Source organism: Euleptes europaea, chromosome 18 (genome assembly GCF_029931775.1).
Source record: "Euleptes europaea isolate rEulEur1 chromosome 18, rEulEur1.hap1, whole genome shotgun sequence".
Lineage (NCBI taxonomy): Eukaryota > Metazoa > Chordata > Lepidosauria > Squamata > Sphaerodactylidae > Euleptes > Euleptes europaea.
In genome coordinates this window covers 42,577,457-42,594,868 of record NC_079329.1, presented here as the reverse complement: position 1 = coordinate 42,594,868, position 17,412 = coordinate 42,577,457, and the positions used below count along the sequence as shown (strand labels likewise).

The 17,412-nt window shown below is 39.7% G+C and overlaps 1 protein-coding gene and 1 pseudogene across 2 annotated transcripts in view; one reads left to right on the top strand and one right to left on the bottom strand.

Moving 5' to 3' along the window:
• The window catches only part of RMND5A (required for meiotic nuclear division 5 homolog A), a 62,032-nt gene that overhangs the window by 10,951 nt on the left and 33,669 nt on the right, over positions 1-17,412 (bottom strand). For both annotated transcript variants that reach the window (XM_056863782.1, XM_056863781.1), the window contains exon 6: positions 3,790-3,955. In XM_056863782.1, the coding sequence (XP_056719760.1) occupies positions 3,790-3,955 (166 nt within the window). The remainder of the gene's footprint in view (positions 1-3,789; positions 3,956-17,412) is intronic.
• Positions 8,584-8,978, top strand: LOC130489768 (cyclin-dependent kinase 1-like; annotated as a pseudogene).

Sequence of the window (17,412 nt, the reverse complement as noted above, 5' to 3'; positions counted from 1 at the left end):
ACTTTGGGGTCAGGAAACAATTTTCCTCCAGGCCAGATTGGCCAAGGATCCTGGAGGGTTTTTTTGCCATCTTCTGGGCATGGAGCAGGGGTGACTGGGTGTGTGTGTGTTGGGGGGGAGGTAGCTGTGGATTTCCTGTACTGTGCAGGGGGTTGGACTAGATGACCCTGGTGGTCCTTTCCAACTTTATGTATCTATGATTTCCTCAAGAACACAAACAATCCTAATACATTTGTTTGCACTAGCAATCTCTTCCATTAGCATTCAAACCCCCCACCCAAAGTATTAAAGTAGCCTTTCACTGTGATAGGACATGGAAGGGCCTGGGAGGCATCATTCATCATCTCCAGTTACAAGACAGAGCAAAGAGGAAGACCCCCCCAAAAAAAAAACGGAAAAGGAAAAGGAAGCAGAGTAGGAAGTAAAGGGCGTGCTGTGAGTGGGTGGATTCATTTCCGTTAGCATCAGTCAGTGGGGATGATCAAACAGCCCAGCCAAAGGCTTCATGGAAAAGGTAGGATTTGGGGAGGAATGTAAGGGGTTCATTGGTTCTTGTAGGTTATCCGTGCTGTGTAACCGTGGTCTTGGTATTTTCTTTCCTGACGTTTCGCCAGCAGCTGTGGCAGGCATCTTCAGAGGCGAAACGTCAGGAAAGAAAATACCAAGACCACGGTTACACAGCCCGGATAACCTATAAGAACCAATGAACTCTGACCGTGAAAGCCTTCGACAATGTAAGGGGTGTGAGGAAAATAATGTCATGTACATAGGCGGCAGCCTCAGTTAGAAGGGACAGCAAATGAAACTAGGCAGGAGAATCTTTTACACTGATGCTGACGGAGTGGGAAGAGGAAAGGTCGTGGAGGGCTTTTAAGGAAAGGCCAAGGAGTTTGTGCTGGATGTATGGAGGGCCAGGAAACTGACGGAGGGATATCACAGGAGCAGAGTGACAACCCAGAACTTATTCTGGCAGAGGAGCGCTAGAGAAAGATGAGGGGAGGAAGGCTCTCAGCAGTCATGCTCACCATCAGATCATGAACAAGAGTTTTCACTGAGGGGACAAAGAGAAAATGCCATGTTGAAAAAGGAAGCAGCAGCAGCATCTATTGACATATAGAATATGGGAGGCAAACGAGAGAGGAGTTTACAAAGGAGTTTACAGCCATGGTAGCAGTACCCGGTGTGTGTGTGAGGCTTCAATGCAGGCAAGTGGCTGGGGGGATGAAAACAAGAACAAAATCTTAGAAAGGATCTGCCTTCCTTGCACAGGAGCAGTGATTCTAATAGGAACAAATGGAAATGCGAAGGGGGCAATGACTGGGGATCAGACTGGGGTGGAGGGGTACCACAGTGCTAGAAGCCCATGCCAAAAACCTGAGGAAAGGGAAAGCAGGATGGATGGACTGAAAGCGAAAGAGGAATGAGACAGGGAGGTGGAGGTTGTATTCTGCAGCGACTCATAGATGCCAAATGGCCGGTGGCTTTGGCAGCTGCGGGAGTACAAATGGCAGGACATCGCCTGAGCTGCAGACCTTACTCAGGCCCCAGAGCCAGAGAACTGGCCTGGAGAGAAAGGAAGGGAGACACCACGGCTAGCTCCAGAGGAGCCAGAAGCTGAGCAGAAGCGTTAGACAGTCTCCCCCATTACAAGACTGTGGCAATTACATTGGTCAGAAGGGCCCCTTCCACAGCACTGTGCCTTCAATACTTGATGGAATAAGCCTTCCAAACATGGAACAATGTTTGTTGCCCAGCTTCTAAGCCAGGATCCTAAGAATCATGAGCCTCAGAGGGCTTCAGAATGGGCTTTCCTCCCTGAAGATTAGCCATTCCTTCTGCATAGCAAATTGCTTTTGAAAGAAAGGACACTTTTGTGAGCCCTTTGTGAGACGGTACAGTGGGCGGGTGGAAGTTACTAAAAGAAAAAGAGTCAAGAATTCCACTTGCTAAGCCATATTTGTTAAAAATGGGGAACCCCTTAAGGAAAAAAGGGAAACAGGAGGATCAATTAGGGGAATTTATCAGTGCCTCTTCTGTAGCTTCTTCCATCCAGGAGAATGAAAAGGAATAGAAAACTCACAGAACTGAATAATAGCTTATATGTGTTAATGATGTGTGGAAAATACTATTTTGCAAAACATTAATGGTTTAAAACCATCCTATTAAGAGAAAGTAAATAGCAGCCAAGTTTAAAAGACAAAAAGGACAAGTGGACCTTTCTCCAGAAATCCTCCTTAATCTATTAACCAAAATAATGAAGGGCAAATCAATATATCTGCAGCTGTGACTAAGACCAGCTTCTGGGAAAATAAAGTGGACTTGGCAGATAAATCAGATAAATCTAACAGTACATAGTATGATAAATATAGTTCCTCAGAACAAAACCGCTGAACATAAGAATTTTAGAAAATGAAGCAAGGAAGGGAATTTAGCTGTTTATTTTCTAAGGAAAGAAATTAAGGTATTCAAATTGATGATGAAATTACTTCTAAATGTCCACTGGGATTCTTAGAACTATTTTAAGAGATATTGGAAATATCATAGTTTTAGATCACATCCTGATCACATTATGATGTAAACAGAACTTAAATCACCAAAAGGGGAAACTCGGGCAATTCTTTACTTGTGGATCACAGGAAAAGGACCCAGAAGATTCTCTCCAGAACAATGCTGGGTCAGCTGATTCTTTGGTAAATTTTTGAGAGGCCCTTCAGAAGTGAAAACAGGCTTATTTATTTATTAATAATGCTGCCTATACAAATAAAGTCCAAAGGGATTAATTACAGATTTATTTGTCTATTTATTTTTGCTGTCAAGTAGACTTATGGAGACCCCATGGGGTTTTCAAGGCACGAGATAGTCAGAGGTGGTTTACCATTGCCTGCCTCTGCGTCATGACCATGTTATTCTTGGTGGTCTCCCATCCAAATACCAACCAGGGCTGACCCTCCTTACCGTCCAAGATCTGATGAGATCAGGCTAGCCTAGCTATCCAGGGCAGGGCGGCCTACACGAATGAAGCTGGACATAATTCAAGAAATGGAAGGAAAACAAAAGGCACCACAATCAACAAGAAAGAAAGAAAGAAAGAAAGAAAGAAAGAAAGAAAGAAAGAAAGAAAGAAAGAAAGAAAGAAAGAAAGAAAGAAAGAAAGAAAGAAAGAAAGAAAGAAAGAAAGAAAGAAAGAAAGAAAGCTAGCTGCCGGCTACACAGCAGCATTCTTGGCTTTCTGGGATATTTGCCCACGGCCAAATAAACAGGACAACATATTGGTCAACTGATCAATAAACTAAGCCTACAGGGACCTCCAGGACAGCATCACTGCATCAACCTTAGCACAAGGGAGGGGGAGGCTGTGGCACCGGAGGTATTTCCCACTGGAGACCAAATTTTGGCATCCAACGTTAATCTTTGTGTGAAATAAAAGTCTACTAGTGACTCTGGGCCGGTCACAGTTATCTCAGAACTCTCTCTGCCCACGTGGAGGCAGGCCATGGCAAACTACCTCTGAACATCTCTTGCCTTGAAAACCCCATGGGGTCGCCACAAGGCAGTTATGACCTGATGGCCCTTCACGCACACAGAGTTCTAAGATGAATTGTCACAGCAAAGCTTTTCCAGGTACAACATACATTGCATAGTTCTCTCTATTTAACGGAATTTAACTGGTGACTAGGTGAGGTTTACAGTGCAGTCCAGAGCAGAGTTACACTCTTCTAAATCAATGGGTGTAGCTCTGCACTGTTAGGCAGCCAACGTTAACATCATCAAACAGGAAAGCAAGCGTACCTAACGCTTAGAGGCGATTCAACAGAGAGTCCCAGCAGAGAACAGGCATCCCTTGTGAAGATGTCGCAGATGTCTGCCCACTGGTTTGCATCCAGTAAATGGACATACGGTGAATTTTCAATTCCCTGCCTCAGGTATACTAGACTTCCCATCAAAATCTGAATATCTGTGAAAGAACAGATCTGTAGATCAGATATTTCATAATATATATGTGAAAGATAAATTCAAGTGGAAAAAAGTTTATTCTAGAAACAAGCACCATCTAAACACATAGAGACAAATCAACTTGCATTTATTATTCATAAGGTGACAGTTCTAGAAAAGGGATGTGGCCACAATTCTGTTGGAATACAAAACATTAATTTAGAGGGCAGGTTAGACTATTGAGAGCCCACTCTCCAGAGAGAGCCACTTTATGGATTCTCAAAGTATGAACTGAGGAGTTTCTGGTTCATACCTTTCAGCGGCTGTAGCATACCACAAATCAGCAGAAAATGTCTGTCTTACTGTTGTTCAGTGTCATATTAAGTACAACTTAATATATCGGCATAGTGGTTAAGAGCACCAGACAAGGAGATTTGGGTTAAACCCCCTAGTCACCCATGAGGTTCAGTGGGTGACCTTTGTTACTGAGAGGATAAAAAGGGGAATAAAGCCGGTCTCTGTCATGAGAAACGTGGAGGAAGGGGAAAGTAAAAATAGGATAGGCAAAATTTCCTTAGTGCACAGGAGTCAATGTAACAGTTTGCTTCAGAGCACATGCCAAACAAACCAAACTTGGGTTTAAAAAAAATTACTTCTACTTTTGTGACCATCTGCTGCAGTCCCTCAGGGGCTAACTTCAATGGACAAAATCTCTTAAGAACGAGGTCTTTTAAAAACAGTTTTTTAAAACACTTTCCTCCATGTCCCTGGCCTTTGACATGATGCTGAAACAATTCATAGTGGAAGTAGTGATATCTAACCTGTAACAAATCACTGGTGTCTCGGATGAGAGGAATCCAGACAGAATTTCCTCAGAATCAGCCTTCGGCATCATAACCAGACCACTCAGAAGACGTGACCCAGACAGGCGAGATTAATGGATTTACACAAAGGTTGAGCCATATTTGAGGTAAAGTACTAACAGATTTAATAAGTATTTAACTTGCTAACTGAAGCCAGTGGAAATTAGAAGGATTAACTTTGAGTAGTTTCTAGATTTTTCATATTTTTCAGCCCCATCAACAGGAAGGAGTCAGCGGCATAACACCACCAATCCCTGGGACAAGACCTATGAAACCACAAGTTCTGTGTACTCAAGGGAGAGCTCAGCACTCACATTCCTTGAACAGCCCCTCCCTGTCACCAGACAGGAAGTGCAAATCAATTCATGATATGAGATGGGGATCCAAAGGTAAGAAGTCCAGAATTCTACTTGGTTAGCACAATCCCTTTTGTGCTTGCTTAAAACAGCTCCATGGTACCTAACCTTGGAAAGGTCAAATTCACATCTTTCAGAAATAAAAATAAACAGTATATTGTCGAAGGCTTTCACGGTCAGAGTTTATAGGTTCTTGTAGGTTATCCGGGCTGTGTGTCCTTCACAGTCCTTCAGTGTTACTCCTCTGAAGATGCCTGCCACAGCTGCTGGTGAAATGTCAGAAAAGAAAATACCAAGACCACGGTCACACAGCCCGGATAACCTACAAGAACCAAAAAATAAACAGCCTTTACAAACAGGGACAGCATTGCTAGGGCATGGAGAAAAATGGGGGATAGTACAGTAGTCTGTTATTTTTTGCCTCTTGATGTAAATGCTGCAACAAGGATAAATAATGAAATAAAACCCAGAAAAAGAACACATTAGATTCAGTACAAATGACCACCTTAAAAAGGTTGCTTACCTGTACCTGTTGCTTGAGTGCTCGTCTGTGCGTTTGCAGTGAAGCCCTCTGCACCTGCACATAATAGCAATTCAGAAACTTCTAGAGCTAGTTTTTAGGCACAAAATCTCCTCCCCTCAGAGACGCAGTTTCAGACGACACATCCCTAGAGGGGTGGAGTCACACCTTCCTGCTCAGTCCCTCCAATTGTATACAGCCCTTGAAAGGCACCTGTTATGGGGAAGGTGGGTGGGTTGTCTGAATGCACAGAAGAATAATGACAGGTAAGCAACCTGTTTTTACTTCTTTGCAGTCTCCGTGCATCACTGTCATTTTTATCCCACTTTCCTCCCCAATGGGTAACCAAAGTCATTTATAAAAACATTCTCCCATCTCCATTGTAGACTCACATCAACCATATGTTAGGCTCAGAGATAATGACTGGCCCGTGGCCACCCAGAAACCTTCGACAGAAGAGTAGGAATTTGAACCAGCTTCTCCAAGATCCAGGTCCAAACACTAACCACTATACCACACTGGATGTAGGCTGGTACAGGTACATCAGTTGAACCGTACAGAACAGCTCATCCAAAAGAAGCATCTGTCCAGGATAATGCATGAAAGCCCATAGCTAAGCCCAGCTGGCAGTTCTACACAGTTCTGGAAGAGGTACCACTCTGAAAAAGCCCTAGCTCCAGTGGAATGGGCCCCTATTCTCCATGTTTGTGGGCCAGGACATAACAGAGTTGGACTATCCAAGAGATCCACTTGCAGAGTCTCCGAGATGCAACTCTGTGTCTTGTACAGACCTGCATAGCAGATGCATATCTCTTTACATTTGCAAAAAGCAGTTTCATGTATCCACCCCCAAGACGTTTTGTAATTTTTCCATTGGAAAAAAATGTTGGGTGAGCACTGGGGGGAAACCTCCTATGAAACATTTTCTCTTTGAATAAAATTACTTAACGTGTAGTTTTTCAAATGCAAAATTTACTGCATGAAAATATCTCAACTCCCTCAATTTGGGGAAATAGGGGAATCACTAAAAATAAACTCATACTGTGTTTTTTTTTTTTTTTGCTTAAATGTAAATAATTTCCACAACAATTAATATGCTATAACATTTAATGATAACACATTATTAACACAGTGGCGTAACATTAAATTTAATATCCAAACATGTTGATATTCCATTTGTTGTGACTCTAAAAGAACGTTTCCACACAGATAAAATACTGCTTTTGTTTACCACAGAATTTATTTTCTACCTTCAATGTTCATCTTTCCCTACCTGTCAGAAGGCAAAAATTAAAGATACACGGGCAAGGGCAGCAGAGGGTGCAGCAGTTTTTCAAGTACTGGGTATACTTGCTGTTTTTCTTAGAATTTAAATATATAAGTATCCCAAACAGTACAATTTTATATGCTAAGTTTTAATGATGCATTTTATATTGTTAAATAAAGGAAGTTTAAGTTTAATTTCCACTTTACCAGAAGAAGGGGGAAAACAGACCCCCCCACATGGCTTAAACATTTCTGGAAATGTTACATCTCTACTCCTAATGTCTCCGGGGCAGTCCTCCAGGGCAAAGGATAAAAGGTGAGACTGAAGAGATCTTGGTTGACCTCGAACCCCAACACTACTTTTGGCAGAAATAAAGTATCTGGCCTGAGAACTATTATAGTCCCTGTGAAAAACAAAGGAAAGGGGAGTCAGCCTTCAGGACAAAGAGTTCAGATGCCCTTTTAGGGGCAGAATTCATCCCTAAAAATGTTAATTTGACTGACTAGTCACAGGTGGCTACTCATCCATAAGTTGGGTGGGGACAAATGGAAGGGTCCTAAGAAGAAATAAGAAGCTGAGCTGCAACATAAAGCCAAACAAGGCCCTGAAAGAAATATTTAACTTTTACTTGAGAGAATAATGAGAGGAAGTCAAGATGATAGCCTAATGAACCCTAAGAGATGAGCGTGCCAATCCCAGAAACTAGAGATGCAGTAGTAGAGGGAAGTCACCTGTTCTGGGAAGCAAGCACTGTGAGGTGTTTCCACTGACGGTCCTAGTATCATCTGATATATGGCTTTCTGGCATTGAACTGACCCCGCCTCAATGCTCCACGAGGTTAGCTGTATCGGACCACTAGATGCAAAGTGTCTGTGTGAAGAATCTGGCTATGAGATTCAGGAAGCACATCTGGCATCCTGGGCAGAATCACAGAGTTGTAAGAAGCCATACAGGTCATCTGGTCCAACCCCCTGCTCAATGCAGGATCAGCCTAAAGCATCCCTGACAAGTGTTTGTCCAGCTGCTGCTTGAAGACTGCCAGTGACGGGGAGGCTCACCACCTCCCCAGGCAGCCGATTCCACTGTTGAACTACTCTCACTGTAAACAATTTTTTCCTAATGTCCAGCCAGTACCTTTCCACCCGTAATTTGTACCATTATTGCAAGTCCTATCCGCTGCTGCCAACAGGAACAGCTCCCTGCCCTCCTCTAAGTGATAGCCCTTCAAATACTTAAAAGAGAGCAATTATGAAGAGACAATATGGCAATAAAATGATGGTGCATATCAAAATGTGCCTTCTTGCATCTCCTGTTTGGGGGCATTAATTACCAGGCAGGGTTATCAATTAACCCCAGCCTCTTCTTAAACAGACTCGTGATCTGAAAACAGGTGGAAGACTTTAGTTGAGGAGGCTTTTCATTTGTGCGAAGATCGGAAGAAATCTAGGGCCGTTCAGGAGTTTGCTCACAATGTGCACTGCGATAAGGTCAGCCCGGCTATTTGCTACCAGCTAATTATTTTTGTGAAACTTGCCTTAACGTCTATTATTTAATACTTCAAATAATTGGCAACCATGAGCGCTGAATAACAATTTCAAATAATTGGCAACCTTGAGCGTTGAATAACAATGTGCAAGAAAAGGCAGAAGAGCGACTGAAGTTGGCTTAGGTTGTGCGGGTGTAATCCTATCACACAACAATGGATGACTATAACAAAATAGAGAAGAATAGTGAAGCGTTGTATAAAAAGGCAAAGCTACGGACCAGGTGGTTGCCATGAAAAAGATCTGATTAGAGAGCGAAGGTGGTGTTCCCAGCACTGTCATCCATGAGGTTTCCTTATTGAAAAAGCTTCATCATCCCAATTTAGTCTGACTCCAGGATGTCTTTCTGTGCATCTCAAGAAATACTTGGACTCTATCCCATTTGGACAGTATTTAGACCGCATGCTTGTTAAGAGTTATTTGTACCAAATCTTGCAAGGTATTGTGTTCTGCCATTCAAGAAGGATTCTGCACAGAGACTTCAGAATTTGTTAATAGACGACAAGGGAGTAATCAAACTAGCTGACTTTGGGCTGACTTGAGCTTTTGGTATCCCCGTGCGGATAATTTAAATTTTGGGGGAGGGGCTGTGGCTCAGTGGTGGAGCATCTGCTTGGCATGCAGAAGGTCCCAGGTTCAATCCTGGGCATCTTCAGTTAAAGGGACTAGGCAGGTAGGTGATGTGAAAGACCCCTGCCAGAGACCTTGGAGAGCCGCTACAGGTCTGAATAGATAATACTGATAGACTAAGGGTCTGATTCAATATAAGGCAGCTTCACGTGTTCAATATTGTTTTCTACTTTGCTTTTTTCTTGGGAACTATGTCAAAAAAGATCCAGGGAGGGGGGGCTTGGAATTAAGCTGAGCTATACAGAATGCTACTTTTGCAAAGATATCTTTTGGAGTTATAAAGTGACTTTAAAGTTATTAAACATTTAATTGGATTAGCTGAGAAGATGGCAGATCATCATTTTGTTTCTGCAAACTAAATGGCTATTGTGAGCTAAATAATTAAATTAAAAATTTAAAAAGAGAAAATATTAGGAAAGATTCCGGGTTAGTGCTAACGAATGACTTCTCTTTCATCTTGAGAGTTTTTTCTTTTTTTAAAAGGGTTTTCCCTTAAACGTCTGCTCAGCTGTGTCTGTAATGGGATTATAAATTTATAATTTTGCTGGCATTGTTTTAGTAGTAGAAATCTGGAATCTTACAAAATGGAATAAACATTTGGATTTTCTTCACCTATTGAGATTCTATATCTGGATATTGGATTATAATAACCAAAGGAACTTTATAAAAACTGTCTAGAAAATCTGAGGAAGGGAAGAGAAGAGAGGGGATTTAATTTCCGTATATATATTTTTGTTTGCTATTATCTTTTTTTTTTTTTTTTGCTCTGTGTGGGAACTTTACAAACTTTATAAACACTGTTATCTTGCTAAGGAGTAAGAACTAAGGGATGAAACAACTTTTTGTCTTTATTATTTTTTCTAGCTTCTATTTCTGGACAGTTACTCTAAAAAGAATTCCTCAGGCTGGAAAAGTAAATTTTAATTGCTGTGAATATATAGATATAAGACACAAAGTTAGATGGAAAAAGTGTTTAAGGCTGCAATCCTGAAGGGGGGCGATGTTCCTCAGGAGCCAGCATGACCCTGCGCTGGTGTAAGTGCCCATTTAATCTGTGATGAGGGGCACATACCATCATGGGTGGCATCCACACCGGCACCGGGACACCACACTGCGGCTCGGGCACAGGTGCTGCCTCCTGGCAGCGTTCCAGTGGCACAAGTTCCCATGCCAATGTCCTGGGAGGCATTCCCAGGGTGTTCCTGTGGGCAGAACTGTCTTTAGACAGCTTCCTAATCCCTTTCACCCTGGGAACGCCCCTTCCCACAGTGGTATAGCTGACACCTTTTTTGGTGTTGTAGCGCCGGTGAAGTCTATGGGAGCATTTTCCTATATTTTATTTTTTAAAGGAGTTAAATTTCTTTTGGCAGCAGTGTCCAAGAAGTGTATCAAAAGAGAACAGGAACATATATTAAACTGTAAAAAATTATGAAAAGTATATATAGCTCCAGCACAGACTAAAACACAAAGGGGTCGCAATATATATCAATAATCCAAGTTTGGAAGTATTTGAACAATTAAAAGATCAAAATGGAAGATATTTGATTTTGAAGGCAGGATTACCAGAAGGACAAATACGAAAGATTGATCGAAGAACTGTGGAGGAAAACTTCCTAAAAATGTTTTTAAGTATGTGGTAATCTTGGAATTAAAAGAAGGTTGGCAAGCACTTCATCCAGCTGGAAAAGACTAGATGTATTTTTCGGACAGGAATCAATCACATTGAAGAATAGATATGTGCTGGATTTCAAAAACACTTACAACTACAGTTGAGAAAGCAGAAATTCTGCCAAAGATGTTGGCAGATCATAACCCAATAGAAATAAGATGGGAAAGTAGAATTAAGAAAGAAGATGGAGATTAAACAATTCACTATTATTACAAGATGATGCAGTACAGAAATGTAATGTGATCTGATGGAATATTTTAGCATTAACAACACAATCGCAATTACTGTGACAACAATATGGGAAGTAAAGCTTTTATTAGAGAACTTTATTAGCAACAGCCGCAAAGAAGAAGAAAAAAAGAAACAGGGTTCAATAAAGAAATTAACAGACAAATTGGAAATTTTAGAACAAGATCATAAAATAACTGGCAGTAAGTAAAAACTGAAGGAATTAAAATGAATAAAGAATCAACTGGACTTATTAGAAGCAGAAAAAATGCAAAAGAACTTTTTTTTGAAACAAAAACATGTTGAATGTGCAAATAAAACCTGGGAGATATTTAGCAAATGGCTTAACAAAAGAAAGAGAAAAAAGGATACATGGGATTAAAAGGGGAGATAAAATTGTTCATGTTGAAAAAAAGACCCATCAACAAATAAGGATTTAAAAAAAAACTATAAGAAGATTTTACAGATCATTATGAGAAATATCTGGCAGAAGTACCAATTAAAAGATTTACATCTGATCACAAAATAATTGTATAGATGTTTTGAAGAAATATTAGCAATGCCTTTACAAAGAGTAGTAGAAAAGGGCAAGAGTCCAGTAGCACCTTAAAGACTAACAAAAATATTTTCTGGTAGGGTATGAGCTTTCGTGAGCCACAGCTCACTTTTTCAGATACTCACGAAAGCTCCTACCCTACCAGAAAATATTTTTGTTAGTCTTTAAGGTGCTACTGGACTCTTGCCCTTTTCTACTACTGCAGACAGACTAACACGGCTACCCACTGTGAATTTACAAAGAGTAATGAATGAAATACAAGATTATACCACCTACATGGCAAGAAGCGAATTTATTAAGAAGGAAATTATTACCGCAATCATATAGCTCATTATTAAATGTGGATTATAACTTTATATTATATCTAAAGTTATAATTTACATTTAATAATTATAACTTTACAACAATTTTGGCCAAAAGACTAAGAAAATGTATTCCATATTTACCGTATTTTTCCGTCTATAAGACGCCCCCATGTATTTTGAACCCAAAATTAAGAAAAACATAGGGGTCGTCCTATAAATGGGGGCAAAAGGATCCTGTTGGCCTGGCCGGCTGGCGTCTACTGTTTAAACCGGTCGCTGCCCACTGCAACCAGTTTGAATGCTGGATGCTGGCTAGCCGGGGCCACCAGCCTCTTTTCTCGCTTGCTCTCTTCCCCGCCTGTCAGCTGTCGAGCCTGTCAGCTGTCGAGCGGGGAAGAGAGCAAGCGGAAGAGTCCTGTTGCCCTGGTCGGTGGGCGTCCAGTATTTAAACCGGTCGCCGCCCACCCAGCCTGGTCAGGTGACGGCAACTAGTTTGAATGCTGGATGGCCAGGGCTACAGGATTCTTTGGCCACTCGCTCTCTTCCCCGCCCGTCAGCTGGTGGGTGGAGAAGACAGCAAGCAAGGAAAGAGGCTGGTGGCCCTGTCCAGCTGTCGCTGATGGGGGGGCCCAGCAGCAATAGCAGGCTTCTGTGTCTAAGACGACCCCCAATTTGGGGGCAAAATTTTAAAGAAAAAAACATCTTATAAACGGAAAAATATGGTAGTTCATGAAATTCAAACAGGATTTGTTACAAGAAGACATATGAAAGACAATATTAGATAATATATTGCTTGCAATTAAATATATAATGAGTGCAGTTGACTATACTAACAGAAAAGGAGATAAGACTGTGTTTATATTTTTAGATGCAGATAAGGCTTGATAATGTTTCATGGTCATTTTTAATGAACGTTTTACAAAATATAGTATATGGAAGAAAAATTTTAAATTGCATGCAAAGTATTTATACAAAACAGAAAGCTATAATTTTAATAAATTGATCTTTAATTGAAAAAACTGAAATAGGAATGCGACACAGATGTCCAACATCATCAATATTTTTTATTTTAGCAAGGGAAATATTAGCTACAAAAATCAGAAAAGATACAAGGATTCATGGAATAAAAAAGAGAAAGAAGAGTATAGAATGAAGAGTTACTAAAAAAAAGAGTCACTAAAAAGCACAATGGAACAAATAAATAGATTTTGAATTTATTCTGCATATAAATTGAATAAGAAAAAGACAAAGATTATGTTATTAATGACAACAAAAGAAGAGGTAGAGAGAATTTTATTTTAAGGTATTGTTACAAAAAAGCCAATAAAATATCTGGGAATATATGTAACTGGACATAATGATAACCTCTATAACTTTTTAAGAGTCTGGACAAATATTCAGGAAGATATTCAATGATGGGAAAAGTTGAAAATGCTGTGGCTAGGAAGAATCTCTGCAATGAAAAAATATATATATATATATATATATATATATATATATATATATATATATATATATATATATATATATATATATATAAAAGATTCAAACTATTACAAGATGAAAAAAGAAGAGCAAAACTAACTGTTCCAAATATCAAAGAGAGCCAGAGTGGTGTAGTGGTTAAGAGTGCTGGACTCTAATCTGATGAACCGGGTTGGTTTTCTGACTCCTCCACATGAAACCTGCTGGGTGACCTTGGGCTAGTCACAGTTCTTTCAGAACTCTCTCAGCCCCACCTACCTCATAAAATGTCTGTTTTGGGGAGAAGAAGGTAAGCGGGTTTAAGACTGTAAAATGTAAAGAAAATCTGGGTAAAAAACCCAACTATCCTTCTTCAATCTGTACTGTCAAGCAGCAGCGCTAGTTTGGATATAAGATTGGATTATTGACTTGAAAAGGAGAAAAGTAAAATTGAAGGTAATGGATGCTAACGAAGGAGTACAGAGAATAGAGAATAAAACTGCTGATATCATACTGCCCTTGTACAAATCTATGGTGAGACCACACTTGGAATACTGTGTACAGTTCTGGTCACACCACCTAAAAAAGGATATTACAGAGCTTGAGAAGGTGCAGAAAAGAGCAACCAAAATGATTAGGCGACTAGAGCAACTGTCCTATGGGGAGTGGTTAAGATGCTTAGGGCTGTTTAGCTTGGAAAGGGCTGCTAAGGGGAGACATGATAGAGGTTATAAAATTATGCATGGTTTGGAGAGAGTGGACAGGGAGAAGCTTTTCTCCCTCTCCCATAATACTAGAATGCGGGGTCATCTTTTGAAGCTGGAGGGTGATAGATTCAAAACAGATAAAAGGAAGTATTTTTTCACACAATTGTGGAACTCCCTGCCCCAGGATGTGGTGATGGCTGCCTACTTGGAAGGCATTAAGAGGGGAGTGGACATATTCATGGAGGAAAGGGGTATTCATGGCTATTAGTTAAAATGGATACTAGTCATGCTGCAAACCTATTCTCTCTAGTATCAGAGGAGCATGCCTACTTTTTTGGGTGCTGCGGAACACAGGCAGGATGGTGCTGCTGCAGTCGTCTTGTTTGTGGCTTTCTAGAGGCACCTGGTTGGCCACTGTGTGAACAGACTGCTGGACTAGACGGCCCTTGGTCTGATCCAGCAGGGCCTTTCTTATGCTCTTATGAGTACATAATTATCTATGGAATAAGAAGTCATTATGAAAAATACAAACGCAAGATGGAAGACACATTGTGAGAGATGGTTTGCTAAGAACATGGTTTCACTGTAGAAGCAGAATAAGTCTCTCAATTTCACCACTGACATCTCAAGTGGATGCTTACTGTGATAGTAACACATGACTGAAATTGGACTATAACTTATGAGAAAATGATGGACAAACAAGGGAATATAAAAACTTGGGAACCAATTAAAGAAGAAGGAAAAAAATATCCTTTTATTGTTATATCATCAAATGGCTTCTAAATTGAGAATAAAAAAGAAGGCGTATATTTTAAAAAGATGACTTTTGAACAACTAATTAAGGGAGATTATTTACTAGGGGAAATGTATAGACTGTTACTATATGATACTGAAACAGAGCAAGTCAAAGACTGTACGATAAAATGGATGAAAAACTTTGGAGGATAAATGCCCATTTATAACCACAAAGGGTTCTAATTTTACTATAAGCCTTACGTTTAGGGAAAACTTATTTAAAAAGATACATATGTAGCATCTTTCTCCCAACAGAATACAAAAAATGCTGAGCCTTGACAAAGATGCTCGTAATTGTTGGTACTGCAACCTTACTGAAGCCAATTTCCTACCCAAGTGGTGGGGTTGTAGAAGAGCTAAGACATACTGAAGAAAGTGATCCAAATTATAGTTAATAGTCTCAAAATAAATACATAAATAAACATTCCGGCAAATGCTGAGACCATTTTACTAAATTATATACCAGATATACAAAAAGATCTACGAGACATATGCCTTCATATGTTAACAACAGCTAAAATTAACTTTGCAAGATATTGGAAAGAAAACAAATTCCCGGATATAAACAATTGGACAGATACGGTTAAACAAACTTATGTATTAATTAAGCTGACTTATTATAAAAATGATAAAGATATGGAAGATCTACATGCTGTCTGGATCTCAAAATTCTCCAGAATGGAAAAAACTTTCAATAATCTAGAACGTGGAGAAGAAGATGAGAAATATGTTTGCTGGCTTTAATATGTGTAGCTGAGTTCTTTTTTAAAAATTATTATTATTATCTGTAACGGTATCTAATTTTGATATGTTTTCTTTTTCTTTCTCCCAATTTTATGTAAGTATGTAATTTTTATGTATGTAATAGTTGTTGTTTTTTTACTTCAGTTAAAAAAAGTATACACATGAGTCAGTATACACATGAGTCAGTGGGAGAATCTTTGGACTAAAGAAATCAAGTTTACTGAATGTCAAGAGATCTGGTATAAAATGTTTTCAGAGGTGCATCATATCTAAATATATAGCAAAAGCCAACAAAGACCTTAATGGGAAATAATGGAAATGTCATAATAACAGATGCAACATTTTATCATATGTGGTAGACATGTAAAAAAAGCAAGAAAATATTAATAAAATGCAAAATATTTTAAAAATTAAGTTGGTGTTGTATCCGAAAAACATGTTATTTTATCAAGCAATACTTCACAAGCACATAATGAACTATTTAAGTACATGGTGATGGTGGCAGGAGTGATACATGCAGCAAAATGAAAAGCAGAAAAATTTAATTTTACCCAGATTTAAATTAATAGATTAATACTTAACAGAGTATGCAACTATGACAAAATTGACATCTTTCATACAAAGGTCAATCTCAGAATTTTGAGAAAAATTGAGTGTTTTTTTCAATTATATAGTTAGAAATTTGGAACAGAACTGAATTAAATTGAGATGGAATGAGAAACATTTAGGTAATATATGGTTAATATACAAGTAATGAATATGTTATTAGATATGGAAAATATGTGAAGAGTAATGTAATTCAAAGAAGTTGACAATCGAGTTATCATTTTGAATGGCAAACTTCACGTAGTTATATTGTGCTTTAATGTTTTTGTTTGTTTAAAATAAAATCTTACATTATTAAAAAAAAAGAGAGCAATTCTGTCCCCCCCTCAACCTCCTCTATTCCAGACTGTACAGTCACAAGTCCCTCAGCCTTTCCTCGTAGGGCTCTGTCTCCAGGCTCCTGATCATCCTCATCGCTCTCCTCTGCACTCACTCCATTCTGTCTACATCCTTTTGAAGTGAGGCCTCCAGAACTGCACACAGTACTTCAGGTGCAACCTGATCAATGTTGTATACAGCAGGATTATGACATCTTGCGATTTGGATATAATACCTCTGCTGAAACACCCCAAGATCGCATTAGCATTTTTTGTCGCTCCATCACACTGACTGCTCATATTTAGCTTACAATCTACCTGTATCCCTGGATCATGTTCACAGTGTTACCCAGAAGTGTATGTGTGCATCTCATTTTTATTACTCAGATGTAGAACTCTGCACTTATCCTTGTTGAATTGCATCTTGTTCACATCCGCCAACTTTTGCAGTGTGGTCAGATCTCATTGAATTCTAGCTCCTATCTTTTGGTGTGTTTTCTCCCCCCAATTTGGTGTCAGCTGCACATTTCAGTAGTCCCTCCATCCTCTTATCCAGATCATTTATAAAAATATTGAAAAGTACCAGGCCAGAATTTCCCAGATCACCAAGTTGTCCTTCAGATGTTTGCAGATTGACCCCTTTAAAATACGCTCCAATATCTTCCTTGGGACAAGTCAGAGTGACTGGCCTGTAGTTTCCTGGGTCAGCCCTCCTCCAGTCTTGTAGCACATTCCCCATCCTCCAACAGGTCTTGAGAATGATAGATAAGACCTCTGCAAGCTCTCTAGAAAGTTCTTTAAGCACTCTCAGATGCATACCATCCAGCCCGGGTGATTTGTACTAAACCTATGCAGCCAGGTGCTCCTCAACAACCTCTCTGTCCATGTCCACCAGCAGCCCATATGCC